Source organism: Macadamia integrifolia, unplaced genomic scaffold (assembly GCF_013358625.1).
Source record: "Macadamia integrifolia cultivar HAES 741 unplaced genomic scaffold, SCU_Mint_v3 scaffold1452, whole genome shotgun sequence".
NCBI lineage: Eukaryota > Viridiplantae > Streptophyta > Magnoliopsida > Proteales > Proteaceae > Macadamia > Macadamia integrifolia.
In genome coordinates this window covers 53,428-74,502 of record NW_024868208.1, presented here as the reverse complement: position 1 = coordinate 74,502, position 21,075 = coordinate 53,428, and the positions used below count along the sequence as shown (strand labels likewise).

The 21,075-nt window shown below is 36.8% G+C and overlaps 1 protein-coding gene and 1 long non-coding RNA gene across 2 annotated transcripts; both read left to right on the top strand.

Annotated features, from left to right (window-relative positions):
- Positions 1–14,293: 14,293 nt before the first annotated feature.
- LOC122063771 (LOB domain-containing protein 4) lies at positions 14,294–17,189 on the top strand. The gene is made up of 2 exons (XM_042627478.1): positions 14,294–14,758; positions 16,588–17,189. Exons 1-2 carry the CDS (start codon positions 14,582–14,584, stop codon positions 16,912–16,914), a joined length of 504 nt encoding a protein of 167 aa, XP_042483412.1. The 5' UTR covers positions 14,294–14,581; the 3' UTR covers positions 16,915–17,189.
- Positions 14,898–15,532, top strand: LOC122063772. Its single transcript, XR_006135452.1, has 2 exons — positions 14,898–15,002; positions 15,185–15,532. It is a non-coding gene; the product is annotated as an uncharacterized LOC122063772 (long non-coding RNA).
- Positions 17,190–21,075: the final 3,886 nt, after the last annotated feature.

Here is a 21,075-nt window from a genome sequence, read left to right as displayed (position 1 = left end):
CGTAAAATAAGCGTCTTGGAAGAGAGAGAGAGAGCATGGGGCCGGCCATTTATGTGAATTGGCGTGTCCCTTTTTAAGAATGACTCATAATTACATGAAGTTTTGGATGTACATTAAGCTAATTGCTTACCTATTATAGTACAAAGGGGTTGGGCTGCTAGCATGTAGACGTGGGTTCAAGTTTTGTTAGTGGCTATTTTCTGCAAAATATTGAGGGTTGGGACCATTTCCAATCCACTAATGAGAAAGCGAGGCATGCATTAGATTATGGTCTTACCGTCATATTTGACAACTGTGAGAGTGGTATGAGGTGTTCTATGATATGGACCTATCTGTGCATATATTCATTAATATCTACCACATTACAAGTAGTGACAAATTTAAACATTACAATCACCAAATGTGATATTGAGATCCCCTTATCCTTTTTTGGGCAAAAGTTTCCATGGTGGGCCAGATTCTTAGTTGTGCCATGTGGAAGAATAATGTGGTAAAATTTTTCATTGGATATCTAGACAATGATTTGGATTGGTCATGTGTCTAATTTCATACTTACACTAAATAACCTAGACACCTGCCTTTCTAGAGAGAGAGAGATGCATATGTTTTAGAGAGATTTCAATTCCTCAACCTTCTCTCTCCTGCTCATCTCACCCCCTCTCTCTCTCTCTCTCACACCACACACACAGTCGTCTGCCCTGTCCTGTCCTGCCCGCACCCTCTTTCTCTCTTAATTCTTCCTTTGTTCTGCACCCTAATTGGAATGTGATTTGTGGTGGTCCTCAGAGGTCAGAGCCGTACTTAATCGATGTTTCATGGAACCCTTCCCCTCTTCTCTCCACTACTAATGAGTAATGGGTTTGGAAGGGACGAGGGGCAAGGGTAAAATTGGGGGAGTCAAGGAGTCATCAACACAAGGTCGAGGTGATTTTTTAAGGTTCAATCCTAGAAGTATATAAATTGGGTTAAGGATCGGTTCCATCTAGGTCAGTTTCTATTTTCCACCATTTTTCATCGAACAATGTTGGCTTTTGGTCAGCATGGGGAATGACCGATTGATACATCATCTAAAACTGTGATGAACCGTTTAAAACGGCCGTTCCAATTTTGGGTTTCTTCAGTCTTAACGGGGACATGAACTGGGCCTACGTGACCCACTACTTTAAGCCTTTATTCTCACTCAAATCTTTTGCTTACAGGAGAACCAAACCACCACTAAGGGCCTCCAAAATCCGAACCGGATTTAAATTAGGATTGGATTGTGATTGCCTGATTGGCTATTTCTTCTCAACCTGACCCCACACCCTTCCATTGTCTCCCTACAAGATAGAAAGATAGATAGATACACAGTAGAGTTGGACCGTACATTGATCCTCCCCTTCCTCGATATTCTCCATTTTCTCTTTAAGACTTCTCTTCCCGCCCTTGGGCCTCGAGGCACCTAAAAGCATTTTAGACTTTCGAACCTGGTTTGGCATCATTTTTGGTGATAACCAATAACCTTCACTCACTAGTATCTACCAGCTTCATAGAAATCTCTCTCTCTCTCTCTCTCTCTCTAACCTGGTTTGGCACCAATTTTGGTGACGACCAATAGCCTTCGCTCACTAGTATCAACCAGCTCCAAAGAAATCTCTCTCTCTCTCTCTCTAACACAAACATACATTTACCTACTAGTATCTAACCCTTCAACTAACACATTCTATGAAAAACACCAAAGCCATTCTAAGCACATCATACGAATAGATGTTGCAGCAAACCATGTGATCCAAGTTGTTATAGCAAATCTTCAACTCAATGGGTCAGCTCGGGACCTCGGCGAGGTCGAATTGGCATGGATTTTGATCTGGAGAGTTGAAGGTTAAACGGTTGGTTCTTTCCAATAATGATTGGGTTTTTGGTCTAACATTTATTGGGTTATAGCAATAAATGTTGCAGCAAACCGTGTGATCCAAGTTGTTATAGCAAATCTTCAACTCAATGGGTCAGCTCGGGACCTCGGCGAGGTCGACTTGGCATGGATTTTGATCTGGAGAGTTGAAGGTTAAACGGTTGGTTCTTTCCAATAATGATTGGGTTTTTGGTCTAACATTTATTGGGTTAGATCGAAACCAGACTAATAATTGATCAATCTACAAAATCCAAACAAAAACTGATAGCTATTGATCTAATTGATTTCGATCCCTTCTCGATTTCTTTTCTATTGTCTCTTAAAGTTTAGGGAAGAGGTTCTCTAAGCCGCTACGTTAAGTTACATTAGCATCTCTGTGTCTATCTCTCTCTCCTGACAAGAAATTCGGTTTTTTTGTTCAACCTCCATCTTGACACACCTATGAAGAGTAATGAGTCTCACAATCCCTCACCCAATTGTACCCATCGTTACTTGCCATGTGAATTATAAATACATCAAATTGTACCTTCACTTTAAGTGAATTATAACAATTCATCAAACAAGGATTAAACCATTACCAAGGCCAGACCTAGTGGGCGAGCCTGTGGCACAATGGTTAAGTTACACTATTGCAACATGTTGGTCACAAATTCAAAACTTGAAAACAGTCTCGCCTGCAAAGCAGGGGGTAAGACAGTGTACACACTTGCCTCTCCTAGACCTTGCAGTAGGAGGAGCCTCCTACACCCCGGCTTTGGCTTCCAACCCCGGTCATGTCATACCATAATTCATTCCCAAAAAATAATCTGATTACAATAAATAATAATCGAGGTCGCGCAACCTTTTAAGAAAAATGATCTCAATCACCACCTATAATGATAATACAATGATTTGAAACAGGCAAGTTGGTGATGTCAACAAGAGAGCAACCAGGATAGGGAAGAAAATGAGAACTAGAAGGAGATGAAGGGTTAGGTTTAGTCTGAGAGCAACCTGATTTCGATGGGTCTAAATAAAATATAGGATAAATACATGCAACAACACCGAAAAAAAAAAAAAGGAGATTCAACATAAGAGGCTAAGTGATCAGAAAGACGCTGAGAAAAAGATTTGGGATAATTGTGTTAGACCACCTCTCAATTCTCAATCCCAATACCCCAGTAGCCAGACCCTTTTAATAAATTTACATAAAAAAATAAAATAAATAAATAAATATGGCAACAAGTTTATGATTCCTTTTGACAGAAGAATCAATTCTTATCAGTAAAAAAGTCATATGAGAAACCTAACTTTTGTTGGAATTCTATTATGTAACGGCCGTCATAAAAATTTTAAAAAAAATAATAATAAATAAAATAAAATTATGATGAATATTTAATTTCACATTAATTTCCAACACTTCTTAGTACCAGAGATCCTATGAATACAACAGTTTTCAACTTTCGCAACCTTTTATTTTGGTGAACATATTGAAATGTTATGTAGTAATTATAGTGGGCTTCCATAAAACTTAATTTTATTAGATTCTCTTAAAAAAAATTGTATTTTTATTCTTATCTGCTTTTTTTTAACTTAATTTTTTATCACTTTTTCTAAGTTATCAAATCAAATTAATTCTGATTTTTTCTCCTTCGAGTATATATTCAAATCCAATCCATCCCAGAAAGGACCCTTAATATCAGAACAGGCTAATTAAAGTCCATTTAGTTCAATGTCCCTAACGAAATATATGTTATTCAATTCTTCTTTATATATACACAATATGGGAGAGTATTTTTTGAGCAAGCGGCACGAGATAGTGCACCAATGAAGTGTGATGAAATTGTTTCACATAATAGAAAAATAGTAAGGACATTTCATGTGAGAAGGAGAGTGAGAAAGAGGGTATTAGTATATCCTCCCCTGGTGGCTAAAAAAAACTTTTCATAAGATATGAATGCCCTTGTTATAACAGTGAGTTCTCTTCTCTGGTGTACTTAGTGATGAATTCTGATATCCACCATATTGAATCAAACAACTGACATTTTTGAGGCAAAAGAACTTAACAAAAAGAAGTAGTTATTTAGGCTAACATGTTTGACCATGTTAACAAATTTGAGCTAAAGTAAAGCCAACTGGTAGTTGGATGGGACTAATGGTTACACACCCACTTACTAACCGAGGGATTTGCCAGTTGCAAGGGATAGGACTCCACTAGTACATGTTAAACCACGAGAGTGTTTCACAAGCAAAGCTTTAGAGAGCACTCTATGTGTGGTGCATGGCTTAATGAATGCTGCCATCATGGGGACCTCATGGGATTCTTAAGAGACAAAAGGTGTATGAGCTTCCCTAGTCTTAGATCCTTACCACCTTTTCTTTTAAGGATTTGCCAAGTCATCTTTATGTGGAGAACCATCTCTCTCTCTCTCTCTCTCTCTCTCTCTCTCTCTCTCTCTCTCTCTCTCTAATGTGACATGGATGTGGTTTTCTTGTTGGCCATGCGTGCTTGTTTGTAGTGAGAAATGAATGGCAAGAAATGGTAATGAGGGTCCCATGTTCAATAAAAATCTTGTAGGCTTGTCAACCTCTCTTTCATTTTAAAGCTCTCTATATTTTAATTAAAGAGAACTTATGGCCTCAGACCACTTGAGATGTCTCCTTTGCTGTGAATCCATTTGCTCTTCCCACCAAATAGATTATTGCTGTCAAAAGAATGATTCTAACTAATTAATAAAAGAAACCCATCTTAGACAAATCAACCTGCTTTGCATCAAGTTAAATAAAGCAAGAGGTTTCAACTTTCAATAGCCTCTGTTGTTGAATTTCCTTTGGAAGAAGTCCACCAAGAAATAGAGATTTCTCCAAAGTCAAACTAATCATACCATTATCAATAATCCTTAACATGCCTTGTAACCTCCACACATGAACAAAAGAGAGAGAGAGAGAGAGGCCAAAGATGGATTAAAGGTATTCAAAGTGTACCCTCACTAGTTCATAAACTTAATTCTCTCTCCAAAGTCAAACTAATCATACCATTATCAATAATCCTTAACATGCCTTGTAACCTCCACACATGAACAAAAGAGAGAGAGAGAGAGGCCAAAGATGGATTAAAGGTATTCAAAGTGTACCCACTAGTTCATAAACTTAATTCTCTCTCTCTCTCTCTCTCTCTCTCTCTCTCTCTCATCCATTTGAGTACCAAATGCCGCAATGGGAACAAAGGATTTAAATTTATATCAACCCTAATGCACGTGGTGAACGATCGTAGATACGGAATCTTAGGTCACACAATCTTTTCGACGTTCTAGACAACAGACAAGCTTGGCCATGATGAGATATGACTCTTTGGATTAATCTTTTAAGTTCAAATCTATAATAGTTTTGTATTAATAATTTAAGTAAGAAAGAAAATGTCGTCCTCCACAATAAGATAAGACCATAAGATCTACTTAGGTAAGCAAGCAAATCTTGTCATTTTATAAACCTCAATAGTAGTTAAGATTATAATATATAGTTGATTTATAAGAAATTTTTTTGTCCTAATCACTTTCATTAACGCATAATGGTGTGTGTGGGACCTTAATATTTGCTTAAGTATCAAGGCACTTATTCTCAATGATGTTACTTGCCTACAAAAAAAATATTCCCTCCATGAAACCATCCAATGTGAGCTCTTCCTTGAGGCAACAATATCCACTAATCAGATATTCCTAATTCATCTATGCATCAATTTTTATTTTTTTTCTCCTTTTCTTTCTTTATCATCCACATCTTTATCACTTTGTGTTTTTATAGCTCTTAGAGGTTTCTATGTCACTCTCATCACATGAGATTCTGTTTTTGTGTATGTCAAGCTCTAGGCAAGATCTTACATTGTCAAGACAAAACCCTAGTAGAACCACTTAGAACGCATTGCTTTTATAGATTAATATTGTGGAGAAAAGGGTAATGAGATAACATCCTTCCCATGTTAAGCTTAATTATAACAATGTAATAATAATCACTTACCTAAAAGGGAAATAAGTTCCAGAAATTACTCCATGGATGCAAAACCCACTCAATCCTGGATGCTTATTAAGTATAAAAAGGGGGGGTGTTTCCTCGGTAAAACTAGTGCTAAACTACAGTGTCTCCGCCAATGATTGTGTTAGGTGTGTGAAAAAAGTTTGTTCACATATGTAGGCCTGACCAATTTTTTAACATGTAGAGCTGAAGCACCGATCGATTAGTTATCAGGCATTCCCGATGCAAAGTAGTGGCCCGACAATTGCCCAACGATCATTTATAGCCCTTTTAAGCCCATTTAGCCTTTATATGACTCTTTAACGACACAAATAGCCAATTAGTTTCTTTAAAGCCCACTCACCTTGAGCCAACTAGGGACTGGTAACTGATCAATCAAATAGAAACGTGTTTATAATATAACTTATGAGACCCAATTACCTAAACCAGAGGAAATGGTGTGAGACCTTAAATTGGTGAGAATCAATTAATCCTGACTGAAACTGACCAGGCTTAACCAGTTGACACCCTTAGATCATGTGACATGTAATGGATGGTTAGTTACTGATGCAAGCCCACGATGGATCATAATGATCAGGTCGACGACTTGAGGTCGAACCGCTACCAAATTACCGACTTCCTAATCATCTTTAATCTTTTCTAGTGACTTTGGGGACCATATGATTGGCTTTTGTGGCAACAAAATACATTTTTAGTCCTCATTGAGGGGCAGCCATATTAGGTGGGGTTAAGTTAACCCACAAATCTCAGGTAGATTATGTGCTTTTCCCCCTGGATAATCTAACTTATAAATTATAATCTACTTTTATTTATAATTAAGTATCTTGGTATGTAATGGCTCTCTTAAGAACAAAAGGCATATAAACTATACTAAAGATGGGGGCCCACTTAGTTGAAATTTTTAGTTATTGTGGTCTCCCAAAGCTTTTCTTTGCTTCCCTTACCTTTCTTACCAACCGAAGTTTTGGAAGGAGCTTCGCTTTATTTCCAACGGTCGAAAAAGCGTGGCCCATGAGTTTGACTATCTGACGGTAGTAAGAGGTTCCGTACGGTGAGACAAGACTATATCCTCGCCGTTGCTTTTTCGCGGTTGTCTTTTCACCGAAAAATACCGATCTATGACCACCTCGCGCGAGTTATATGATTTGGAGACTCATTGCTTGGTGGGTCCAACTTGAATTGAACTTGAGGGGACTGGGGACCACAGTTTTAGTAACCGGTCTCGTACAACACTGATCCGGATCGTGTTGAATAAGCCGGAATCCTCTCTCGGACCATGACCTCCTACAATAATTTCACATTATTCATTGAGTGTGGGGATTCTAGAGCTATAGGTGGCCAATGAATGGCATGAAATTATTGCAGGAGGTCATGGCTCAAGAGAGAATCTAACCTCGCCTTGAATCAGGATGGAGGGATGAATTTTCTATTATTTTTCTTTAAAATTTTGATTTTTTTTTTATTTTTTATTTTCTATCCTTGGTTTGTACCGATCCACCAATATGGGATCACTCCAAAAATGATATCAGCCTCTACCAATTCTGATACAAATTACCCAATATGCAATCCAGTACTCATCCCTCAAGCTCAAGCCATGTTGGAGAACATTCAAATCATCCACCATAATAAGGTTTTATCCCATTCCGATCCAATTTAAAGTCTAGTCGTTCACAAAATTTTGGTCTCACCTAAATTACTATGCGTTAGATATTAGGACCACACCTAAATGGATTGTGCATGTCTAATTGTAGTTTTAGTATACTATTTAAAACTCTTAAACACTTCAAAAACCTATTATTGATGTAGTTTAAATTTATGAAAAATAATGAATATAAAATCCAAAAAGACAAAAAATGTACATACTTAGCACGCAGCAGTTTTGACCATTGGATACATAGAAAATATTTTAGCTATGCTACATGGTAATTGTTTAGTTTTTTTACTATGGGAGAGGATTTCATATATCATTAGAATGCAATTTTGCACCAATAGGAGGGGAGTATCACGAATCGTCCAGTAGGGATGGATATTATTTAGGAGAGATATTGTGGAACGAGAACCCAAGGGTGGGATGTAAGAGGGTGTGTAAGACAATCTGCACGTTAGGTGCGCTTTCCCTTTTAGATTTTTGGTCTGCTTGGCTTGACTAAATTGGTAACTTTTGAATATACAACCAATTATGGCTCGTGGAGGAAAAATGATGTGGATTGGCCAAATATGAAATTTCATACTGAATTCCAATCATATACAATCCCATGTATGATATATCCTCCTACTTAGGCAAATAGCATCTGGGTGGTCCATTCACCCTCTTTACAGTCTTAAATTTTTCTGACTTGTTTACCTATTTAAACAACTCTGTGTGAGAAAAAAACTTGAAACATGACAAGGGTAAATTTTTTCATTTTTTCTCGCAAAAAAGAATTCCTTCTTGATGGAGTGACCATTAGATCATCATTATACTCTCACCCTTTATTTACAAGGTTGAAAGAATTCCAACGAAGGAAAACTCAGTCTGACCCCATGAGAAGGGTATCTTCCATAACTTCAACATGCCCCCGAACATCAATATTGTCAATTATCTATCATCTTATGGTCTTAAAACATCCTCTTATTAAATTAAGTTGATAAATTCCCATCCCTATTAGATGATATCTTCCCCCATTTGTTTGAAAGTCATGATAAGAGATTTCACTTTACAATGGCTTCAAGAAAACTTGGCCCAACTGTCACTATTGTCAATTCAAATTGAAGACTACTCCTCAAAATTTTCTTGATAGATTGATTAGACAAATAAGAGATCTCAACCCCAAAAGAACTCATGTGTTAAGACTTAAGCCTATCATGTTAAAGTCAAATTTTTCTTTTAACCAAACCCTCTAAACTTACTACCTATCATGTTCATATCAGGTAGGTAGGTCAAATGAAAATTTTCTACCCTTTGTAATAATCATTCTAAACCAACCAACCCCATAAGAGGGGGGGGGAGAAAAACCACACAACACAAAAGTGCATATCATAGTATGTGCCCCTCACATAATAAGTGTGGGGCTTTCTCTTTCATGTGAGACTTTATGAATGATATCATTTTCTACACTATCATTGGTGTGTTGTCAGAGTTTACAAACCTAAAATTGGTAACTCGATTGATCTTGATCAATTCTAATCATGATTAGATTGAAATCAATCTAAATTGGTGGCAAATGGCCTAAACCCTAGTCCTGTACAAGTTTAGTTCAATCCAGATCAAATGGATCAAGATTGACTAATCTCATTCGATTTTTCAAACCCAGTTTGGTGTGCAAATTCCTCGTGAAAAACTCTCTCTCTCTCAAAAAATAAAAAAAAATAAGTTCCCTGTCCAATTGGGCAGCTTACACAAATGCCCCTTGTATCTATCTCTCCTTCAATAATAGGGGGTAGATATGTTATTTTATAAGGTGAAAACATCCTCTGCCATGGGTGAGGTGATACAACAAGCATCTAATGGCTAAAACGACATCAGGGCACATGCTAATGTTGTCTCAATCATCGGATGCTCACCGCACCAGACAATGATCACTCTTTTATAAGAGGAAGAAGAGAGATGATACATGGAGGCGATGGCGTACGCTATAATAGCCGCGTTATTTTCTCCCTTAAGAATAAAAAAGATTCTTTGGCCGTGTTTTTACCGATTAATTCAATAAGACGGCGGAGTTTCCAAACTTGCCGACTGTCTGTCCCCTACACGGACGCACCACACCAACCACTCTCCCAAGCTGTTTACAAAACCAGTGGCGGTTGGCCGTTTTTCACGTTAACTGCACACGAGCAACCGACATTTCCACGTGTCATTATCTCCATTTTTCACTTTATTTTATTAACTTTTACTTTTTTATTTTTTTATTAATAAGCCGCCACTGTTACTGACAAGCTTGGCTCTGACTCCTAACTGTACCCAACTGTGTCAGAGATAAGAAGATTCGATAAATCTCCAATCAAAAATCGAAACGTGTCTATTTCTTGTAGACTTTGTCAAGCCGTCATCATCCTGAACGCACGTGCTCACATGGTTACAGATCTACTACAACATGGTTATGACTTGTGATAAAGTGCCGTAATTACAGAAAAACCCTCAATATAATCTGAGAATTGACTATGTTGTCCCTTTTAAGAAAAGATTGGTTGGTTGTTAACAAATTTTTGCCCTGGCCGCCCGCCTGCCCCACCCGAGTGGGTAAGATTTTTCGTGTGCTAACATAGGGGATCGCCAACCTGATTGCGTAGCCACTGCACTAGCGCATGAATCAATCAAAGAAAGTGCACAGATATTTAACCAGAGGAATAGGGTTTTCTTTCCACCATCCCAATGTCTAGGCATAGGGAACACCATCAAGCAATAATTTTTTTTTTTCCTTTTTTTTCTTGGGGCATGGGGGTGGGGGTAGGATCATATGTTTTGAATGTCGATTTAATTCTAGGTATTAGTGATAGTATTGACCGCACACAGATAACATGTTCATCTTTTCTCAAAAAAAAGAAAAAAAATCATCAGTAGATTTATTTTTATTTTTAATTTTTTTGCATTGTATCTAAGTCTTTGGATTTTCAAAGCTTCATTTTTTTCATAAAAGTTTGTTGGAACTAGAACTTGATACTCATAGTTTTAGGTGGGAATAATGCATGCACCCTAGTTTTTTCAAATACAAAACTCAAAACCTTACCTAACAAGGGTCATACCATACTTGTCCAATTAGTGGGAGACTGTGGACAGTCTAAATGAGAAAGATAGAGAGAAACATTGGTTGACAAGGAAAAATGCTTCATCATGGGAAGAGTCCATTGTGCCTTTCATGTTGAAGAGCACATATCCTTACATCAATTTGCTATTGGATGGAGACACAAGGAGAGATCAAGCTTCATGCATTGACAAGGAGAACTCCTCAATGATGGAAGGACCCGATAAGTGCCCATCATGTTCAAGACCACAAAATACCTACATCAAGAGAGAGAGAGCAACAAGACACACAAAGAGAGAGAACCTAAATAATGACACACACCAAGAGAGAGAGAGAGAGAGAGAGAGAGAGAGAGAGAGAGTTCATGGGTTCACAAGGGAAAAATGCTTTATGATGAGAAGACCCCATTTGTTCCCATCATGTTAAAGAGTACAAACACTTAAATCCATGATTGTGTTGGTTTTTCAGTCTAAAAGCAACCAAGCTTTTGATTCAACCACTAATTCACTAAAGGTCCCATGTTATGTGAATGTTTCAATAGCCATAATGTCCGTCGGTCATTGAGTCTTAGCACTGGCAATATTGATATTTCATTATCCCAATGCCTCTATCCATGACTGGTAGCTAGCTAGGTTCTATTTCTCATTTTCTAGAATTATCTTTTGATTCGGGTCAAGTACTGCCCGTGCATTATTACCCGACTAAGTTTTGTACTTAAAAAGACATAAATGTAGGGTCGTATAGGGATCCACCAACTATTACAAGATCCAAGTATTGATTTCATCTGACCCGACCTTTTGACACTCCTAACCAGATTGGATTAGCCATCTTTTAATAGAATACTTCAACTTATTCATCAATGGTGTAGTAAGAAATTTCTTTAAGGGGTAATTTTCTTTCATCCATAATAAATAAGATATTCCTTTTTCATCGTAAGTATTAATGAGGTAGGTGTCATAAATTAAGGAATTTTTTTTCGATCTTTAACTAAAAAAAATTGATGGTCAGATCGTGGGTTTTCTTTCTCCCACGACCTAGGAAAACTTTCTTTATTTTTGTATTAGAAAAAACTAAGAACTTGGAGCAAAAGTCTATGAAATGTTATATTTCAAGGAGGATCCTTTTGTAAACTTATCAAGGATGATTCAGACCAATATATTTATCACCGAATGTAATATTTTTTATTTTTTATTTTTTTGTTAAAGTCTTACTTAGCTATAAAAAAAAAAGTTCTTTCAGGGAGAGCCCTTTTGTCATTTTCTACATGTTATTTACTTAGCCATTACTATTAATCTATTAATGCTTTTGCACAGTAGAATTAAGAACTATACCAATAAAATAACCAAGATTCCATGACTTAACCTTTTAAAAGATTTGCTGAAGTCTACCTAAGATCTCTCAAAGGCATATCTCCAACTTTGCAAACAAGTGGATATGCTCAACTTGTCTAACTCTGTTATTGGGGGGTTGTTGATAAAATCCATATCTTCTCCTTTAATTAAGGGTAATTTTTAAATTACAAGATACAGTATGAGTAACATGTCATTCAACATGGGAGGTAAGGTCTTTGAGAATCTGTATCAAAGATGCTTGGTTCAAGATTCTTTTCGCCCTCCTCTTGCCAGGCTTATGTTTTTTTTTTTTTAAATAAATAAAATAAACCAGGCTTATGTCTATTGTCTCTCTTGTAGAAGTCTTCCTTTGTGGGCATACCTGAGGTTCCTTTCCCATGTGAATCCTTCTACCCCTCCTCTTCATTTAGATGTTCTTCCAAGGCCATCAAAATACTCAAATAAAAGATGGGGAAGAGGGGAGATAGGTTACCAAAACATTAGAAAAAAAGGGTATGATATGAAGAGTTTATTGTTAATAGGTTGAATGTCATTATCATCAATCTCTTCTCCTTTAATAAAGAGAACAGCAGTTTTTAAATACCAAGGCGGCAAGGCGCAATGTGAAGAAGATACCATCTATGGTGGGAGATAAAGTTGAAAGGGTAATACCAAAGACCTTAAGAGATAAAGTTGAAAGGGTGATACCAAAGACCTTAATCAAGTCCCATCTTCATACTTTTTATGGCCAAGCTCAGCTTAAGTTTGTTGCTTTAATGGAAAAGCATACTTCTTGGCATCTATGTGGCTTTTTTTACTTGCAATTGCCTCCCATTCTTTAGGTCCTGTCCTGTTTTTCAATTGCTATAGGTTTCCCATTTTAAGGTCATGTCCCCTTTACATCGATCAGTAATTTTCACATAGTTACCTTTCTCTTAAAAAAAAATTAAGAGTAGCGACCCAAATGAAGAATGATTTTTTTCAGATGTGATGATATTGTTTGGTCGGGCCAAAATTTGTGGATTTGTCATACAAATTATCGATTAGTTATTTGTTGGATTTTAGTTTAATCAGACATCTTCACATGTTAGAATAATGTTTTGAATATGTTTGGAACAATTAAATCGATTTAAAGAATATATGTAGACTATTAAAAAAAATGATAGGAAAATCCCCACATATATGATAAAACATCTAACTGAAAATATATCAAAATTCGGCCTATGATCTGCTTAAGAAATTCGTCATTTGTCTAATTGTTAGAATGACTAATGATAAAAATATAAAAGCAGAAGAATTTAATTGGCGACCATCACCTAACGACACCTAAAGCAATTATATTTTCTATACTGTGAGACTGATAAGACTTGTCTTGTATCAAGCAATCCTGTTAAAATCAATCTAGTAAGAAGATTTAAATCTTATATGACAACCACCTTTACTCCCGATTACTAAGTCCATGATTGAAATAACAACAAACAAATCTATTTATTGGATGATAAGGACATTTTACTCAAATTTAGGTTGAAGACTATGAACAAATGTTCTACTTGTAATCTAGACATCGAGTGGAAAATTTACAGGCGAAAATCTACATTTTAGAACAAGTTAAGAGAATATCTTAAATTCCATAATTGACCTTATATACATATTAGTTCATTTTATTAACTTAGCTCTAGGACCATGGCTTAACCTATGTAGAGATAAACAATCTCATACAAGGATTTAAAGCACCGCTGGCATCAATATGGATTGTATGATGACTTTACTCTCATTCTCTTAAGGGGAGAAAGAAAAAAAAAACCTTATATTTAATTCTTTTATCCTCAATATAAATTGATGCCTCATATCAATATTAGTATCTATCAATATCAAATATTAGCAGTACCATACAAATCAGCCAATACAATTTCGATCCCTTGAACACTGGCATTGCATGAAGATGACCTTTAAAGAGGGAAGCCCACATGGCTGAGGTCAGCAAATCAAAAATTTTTTTCCAAGCAAAACAAGCCGAGTCAAGCCTAGCCAAATTGAGTCGACTTGAGCCAATCAAAGGCTAAAAACAAGAGAGGAAGAAAAAAACAGAAAAGAGTGAAGCAAGAAGAAAAAGCTAATGAAAGGCAATATCAATGCATCATTACCCTTGAAAATTAGGGGAAAAAAAATAGATTCCCAATTAAATTTTGTAGAGAAATAGATTAAGATAATATAAAAAAGCTGGGACATGAAGATCTTGTCCATAGACATGGTTTTGTCTAGCAAAATCTATAGGGTCCTCCTTTGGTGGAACCCACATAAGATCCTCTTCCTCCTCAAAATGCTTATATAAGACCCATCTCCCCCTTCCCTCCTTCCCCCTCCACTCCTTTTTCCCTATCCATCCTCACATTCTCTACTTCTCTAGTGTTACTTTTTATTGTTTCTTTGTTCTTTCTTTCTTCCACTGCTGCCATTTTTTTCTTCTTCTTGTACTTCCACAACTACTATTCCTACTACGACTACTACTACAAACTTACCCACAACTGCAATTCTTTGTCTTTTAAAGGCATACTGCAACAGCACTGGTAGGGTAAGCTGTTCGTCTCCCGAATAAAGAAGTGTGAAGGGTACCCACCCTTTGAGACAAAATGAAGGAGACCGGCAGGAAACAGGGGGCAGCATCGCCTTGTGCTGCCTGTAAGCTTCTTAGAAGGAGGTGTGCCCAGGATTGTGTCTTTGCCCCTTACTTCCCTGCCGATGAGCCACAGAAGTTTGCTAATGTCCACAAGGTGTTTGGTGCTAGTAATGTCAACAAGATGTTACAGGTTCAGCTTCATCTCTCTCTCTTTCTCTCTCTCTAGTCATTGATGGGCAATTGGTCATTTTGTGATAATGGGTGTTTCTGATTATGTTCATTAGGCTACAAAAACAAAAAGATTTTGTTCATTTGATCTTTTGTGACTGCAGGGCTAGTCATTCATGGGAAATTGGTCATTTGGTGATAAAGGGTGTCTCTGATTATGTTCATTAGGCTATGAAAACACAAAGATTGTGTTCATTTGATCTTTTGTGAGTGCAGAGCTCTCTGTTATCTCTGCTTTAATACCCAATTGTTCATTTTCTGATACTGGGTTTTTAAGATTATATTAATTGGGGTTTCTAGTGAATGCAGGGTTCTTACTCTGTCTGACTTGGTGATTAGGGCAATTGGCCATTTTATGATAATGTCTCTTGTCTTTTGGGTATTTCAGGTTATGAGTACCTTCTGAACAGAGGGTTCAGTGATGGACCTGATGGTTAGTTAATGGGAATAAGAAAGAGGGTCTCTGGGTGATTTGAAATTTAACTAATAACCATTCTTGAAGTTTACTAAAATCCCATTATTTGCTAGCAGGCCATCCAAGTATTATATACCATTTTACAGAAGCTGTTGATGGGTGATTCCTAGAAGTGAAATTGTCTTTTGGTAGTGAGCAAGAAATTCACTGTTGTTCCTGTCCATTTTGTCAAGAGTGAGGAAGGAGTTGGGAATTTTGCTTTAGTAATTTACACAAACACTTAATAGTCAATTCAAAGAAACAAAATATCTCAGTTGACTAGTTGAATTTGCTAAGAAGCCCCCCCCCCCTCTTTTTTTTTTTCCCTTAATTGAGCCCTCCATGATGCATCAAAAGTAATTTTCTACAGTAATTCCCTTGAGGATTGTTGAAGAAAGTAAAGATCATTGGGTATCCAAGTCATTTCAAACATTTCAAATAATCTAATAGCACTTTATGACAAATATCATCTCCCCTTTAGAAAGAATGGTAGAGGCTCCTCTTCTTTTACTGTATTTATTTGATTCCTTAGCAAATAAAAAGTGTGGTGTATCCACCATTTTGATCATAGTTGAAGGAATCTTCAAGGGTTCTAAAATAGCTTATTTTCTACTTTGGTACTTGGAACTGTTTTTAGATAAAGGGTTACCTGAATTGATTCTGATCATAAAAAATATGACTTGGTATCTACTTTTCCACTGTTGCAACTTCTTTTGCAAAGAAAACAAGAGGGAAATGTTTAACCTTTTATGTGAATTTTCAAAAGGATGTGTTTATGGATCATTTGAATTGTTTCTTTAGAGATGGGACCTTATTGATAGAGACTGGTCCACATGTAAGTCCAGACAGAGGTTGGTTCCATGTAGCTGACATAAAAGTTAAGAGTTTCTACTTTAAATTAACCATTTGTTTAAGGACAAATACACCTTCAATAAAAATGAAAATTAGTGATGTAATCAATGACATGATCATCACATCACATCTATGTCACTCTCAGCTCAAGGTTATGCCCTAAATCCTAGAGGAAATTTCTTCAATCTTTAATAATTTGCAGTTTCTTTTGATTCACAGAAATAGAAATTTATGTACATTTACAGTTGAACAAGAGTAGAAGCAGACTAACTATTTGAATTTATTCCCAAATGGGTAACTATGCACATAGTCATAGATTAAAGATGCTTCAATCCTTCCATGATGTTTCAAGGTTGATCCATGTACTACAGTGACTAGATTGTGAAATACTTATGATTATTATTTGGATTTTAATGATAAAATTTAATTTATTTGTTTATATCCATTGTTGATGATGACACAGACTGTTTTGTGGTACTTGGCAGGAATTACCACTGCACCAACGCGGCGATGCTGTGAGTAGCATGGTATATGAAGCTAATGCAAGGGTGAGAGACCCTGTCTATGGTTGTGTGGGTGCTATTTCATCTCTGCAACAACAGATTGATGTCCTTCAGACCCAGTTAGCTCTGGCACAGGCTGAGGTAGTCCATATGAGAATGCGTCAAGCGGCATCTACATCTAATCACGCGGGTAATTCGAGTGATAGTGCCTCCCCTGCCTCCAAGCTAATGACCCCACACACCAAGTCTTTCTTTGCTTTAGATATGGTAGATCAGGCCAATTTAGGGGAGTCCTTGTGGTCATGCTAGTTTATGAAGCATGTCTTCCTTCTACTACTGTGGGCTTTTTTTTTTCGCTTGCCTCCTATTACTTATTATACTTTCCCCCTCCCCTTTCCCTTTTTCATCCCCTGTTCTCATATACATCCTTACAATAGATCAATATGATGATGATCTACCCATATGGTTTGGGAGGATTCTTTATCATTAACCATATTGTAAATATATATTTAACTTATGGATATGAGATATCAAATAGCTATTATAAGTGAAAAGATTGATACTTTAGCTTTGTTGTGCTTTCATGATCATGGTTTTGTTTTATCTCTCCCTTTAAAGACATATCTTTGCCATTGATTCTTGGAGAACAAGAAACATGAATAAATATTAAGAAAGATAGTAGCTGATAAATGGGTTTTTGTTAACTTTCTGTAGCAATGAACCATTTTCCACATTGAGAAAAGCAAAGCCTTTGAACATGGCAGAAAAGGCGACAAATTAAAGAACATAAAAAATGGAAATGGAAACAGCACCTAAAGTTGATGGTGAAACTTGTCTGGAAGAAATATTTTTCATGTTGGAATTGGCTTTCTTGGTAACCATGCTTGTAAATAGGACTAAAAATGACCACTTAATTCTAATCCCACCCATTTCCAAGGTTATAGGCAGATCTCAAGGTCTCCTGCCCACATATCAAAAACACGGAAACTTTCATGGACTGCACTCATTTTCTGTTCACAATTCAAAATTTCAATCAAAATGGAATTCACCAAGTGGCAAAGCAAAGCATTCAACTGTTCAGAACCATAGAGAGGGTGCATGAATTACCAAGAGGATGCAAGGGACACCACTTATCCAAGTTATGTCACCCTTCCATGTATGTAGCACAACTAGTCGTGCACACCCTGTAAAGATATATGGTCTGTGAGAACTAGGAAACCTTTACTGAAAAGATCATATTTGAGAGAGAAATATGGGTTGCAGAGGGGCAAACCTGTAGCCATCGGATTAAAACTGATCTATCATGAGTAGGGATAGCAATAGGTGAGTAGAATAGCATCTTCTTGGATTGAAAAAAAGAACGTACCCAATTCTCAAGGCTCGTACCACTGCGGGGTCTGGGAAGGTCGATCATAATGAGCATCTACCTGGATTAGACTCGAAAAAATTGAAATGAGAGGGGACAATGCTTGGAACGAACCACCAACCTCACATCAACACGGTCTGTTAAGTCCATGGTCAATTTGGTAGGTCTCCGCTAGTGTTGATACCTGTTTCCCCATAAAATCACCAACATCATCATCATATGAGAGAGAGAGAGAGAGAATCTACCAACTTGAAGATGCTTCCAATCACTCCAGTTTCTCTTATTATTCTTTTGTGAAGAGAGAATCTCTTAATCCATGAGATTTGATAAGCTTTTCGTAACCTATGGTAAAAAGAGAATCTCTTAACCACAAGATGTGTCCTTTGATTAGACTGGAGAAAGTATTTTATATATTATTTCATGTCATTTTGCGTTGATCTAGACATGACCATTCATTAGATGAACCTTTGAATCACATCTTGTTTGGGGTTGGAGGAAAAAAAAAAATTTTCTCATAGTGTGCTTGAGTAATGTTTGGGTTAAGTCATTTTGGATTATGCCTGTGTCTTGACATTACGAAACAGAGTGGTCCATTTCCTCTTTTCCTACCCCTATTTGGATTTTGGGGGGCCAAAATCATATCCCACCTCTCCTTGTTGGTTAAGGGTTAGAAAGAAAACCCACGCAAGAGGGCGATCTGCTTTGAAGCCGTGGGAAACTATTTCCCGATTTGAAATCTTTTGAAAGAATTAATGGCCCATTAGGGTTTAAGCCCATTACATAGGAGCCTTAAAAAGGCCAAAAGAGACTACTGTCCACTGTCCAGGACTCCCCTGAGCTTCGGATTATTACTCTCTGCATTCCATCTTGCTTGAAACACTATGGGTTGGCGTCCCAACTCAAAAAAAGGCAGCCAGGGTAGGTTTTTTTTTTTTTTTTTGGGTTTTGGGGTTGGGGGGGAGAGAAGGGGAGGGGGAATAAAGGATGTCAATCACCGGATAGACGGAGATTCAAAAAAAGCTACCTCTCTCTTGGACTTAAGTCAGCGCTCTACCACGAGTAGCTGCCACTACCACGCCATGAGACACTTTCCCATACCAAAATGATTTGTTTCTGTCAAATTAGAATCCTGGAGTCCTATTATGTATCTAGCTCTTTTTTTTTTTTTTTTGGCTTAGCAATTTTGAGGTTTGTATTTCCATGGATTTCAATATTTCATAGATTAGGCATGCTTTGAATATGTTTCTTGCTAAGTAGGTTGTTTTTTCAGGGGTTTTTTTTTTTTTTTTTTTTTTTTGGGGGGGGGTGGGGTGTTGGGTTTGCTGGTGGGGTGGTTGAAGCTAATTAGGGTTCTCTTACAATGGAGAAAGATCGATAGAAGTGAGTCCCAATGTCCTAAAGTGCCCACACCATGGGTCAATAAGGCCGCAACCTGGAAGGCCCATAAGATAATGTGGCTCAAATTTAATGGCTTGGCCCAACTCTGACCGGCCTGAATTGTATCAATACTGATGAATTGATGATCACTTTACTGAGCTTGTTCTTGTGCACCTTTGATTTGAACCATGTAAAGAGCGATGATGTACATATTTTGGCCATTAGATGTCTAGGAAACCCTTGGATTGAATACATATCAAATGTGTGGTCCACCATAAATTTGAATACTTCTCATGAATATTAGAAAGAAAAATTTGTCAGTTCATGGTTCAATCATAGTTAGTAAATTTGTGCTTGATATGAGATTTATATGCGTCCTCGTATGTTTAGAAAAAAATAATATAAGAAAAAAAACTCAATCCACGTGTATTGATGCTCGTGCCTTTGACAGCCCACCCCATGTGTCTAGGCATGGAGAATGTAAGCGAACAAAGTTCTCGCACCCAAAGAATATTTATCTGCATATTTTTATAGATTGAAAAACATTTTCCTATTATACTATACCAAATTAAACGTATATTATACACGCAATGTATCTACTTTTCTTCATGCATGTTCACATCCTGACTATATGAGACCCACGTTAACACTCTCCCCCTATTACCTGATCATGTGAGCCCCCACTTATTGATGAAACCATTTCTCGCACCATGATTGGTGTGGCATTAAAAATTCTTCCTACAATGGCACTGTAGGAAACCCTCTCCCATGGAATCATTAGTGCTATAACCCCGAAGGCTATAGGAAGAGGGGTTAGCCTATGTTTAGTTTTCAAAATCTGAAACTTTTCAATACCTTCATCATTATAGGTGTGGTGACAAGTTTAATATTATAGAACAAGTCAAACGAATTGCAGGGCTCATATATCAGCCAAGTATGGCATATCTAGAGATTAAAGATTTTCTTGTCAAAAAAGTACACTAGAGGACCCTAAAAGAGGTTTAGTGGATGAAAATAGGTTCTAGACCAGGTCACTTGTATTAATACTAAAATCAAATTATCAGTTTCCCCTCATCTTCAAGAAAAATTCCTAAAGAATAGTTCTAAAATTTAAAAAAATAATAAAAAATAAAAAAATGTCAATAACTCATTATGGAAATCAAATGAGTTCCAATAAGGTGTATCAAAAGCTTCATTATAATCTTATATTATAGACAGACGATTAAGTTAGGACTTAGTTTCTGTTGTTAGGGTTTGTGGTGTGGAAAGTCTGAACTTCCTACACAGCTCAATTAATGGTAATTGAGTCCTCTTTACTTGTTCCTTATTGGGGTTGTGGAGGTTTTATTAATATCAAATTGTGGTGATTAGGATGGAATCATGTTAGTTACTGCTGGAATTAATTAACCACTTATTATTTGAATTTCTTATGAATAATTGGTTAATGGAGTGAAGAAATTTATATTATCATAAAAAAACAGTAAATTAAGGACCCAATTCAGAGAGAGAGAGAGAGAATATGTGATTCCTTCAATTAAAAAAAAAAAAAAAAAAAAAGAGAGAAAAAAAGTAGCCATTTGAGAATGTTATTATCTTAGAAGAAACTATGTGATAAAAACATCACTTCATACCTTTCTATCCAGAGAGAAATTGAAGTATGATTCCCTATCCCTCCCATCAATAGAGTAGGTCAAAACTCAAGAGTAGTTCATCATATTCTAGGAAGG

Coding starts and splice junctions, on each gene's coding strand:
- LOC122063771 (XM_042627478.1), top strand. CDS start 14,582: ATGAAGGAGACCGGCAGGAAACAGGGGGCAGCATCGCCTTGTGCTGCC. Junction 14,759..16,587: donor ATGTCAACAAGATGTTACAG/GTTCAGCTTCAT, acceptor GGTACTTGGCAG/GAATTACCACTGCACCAACG.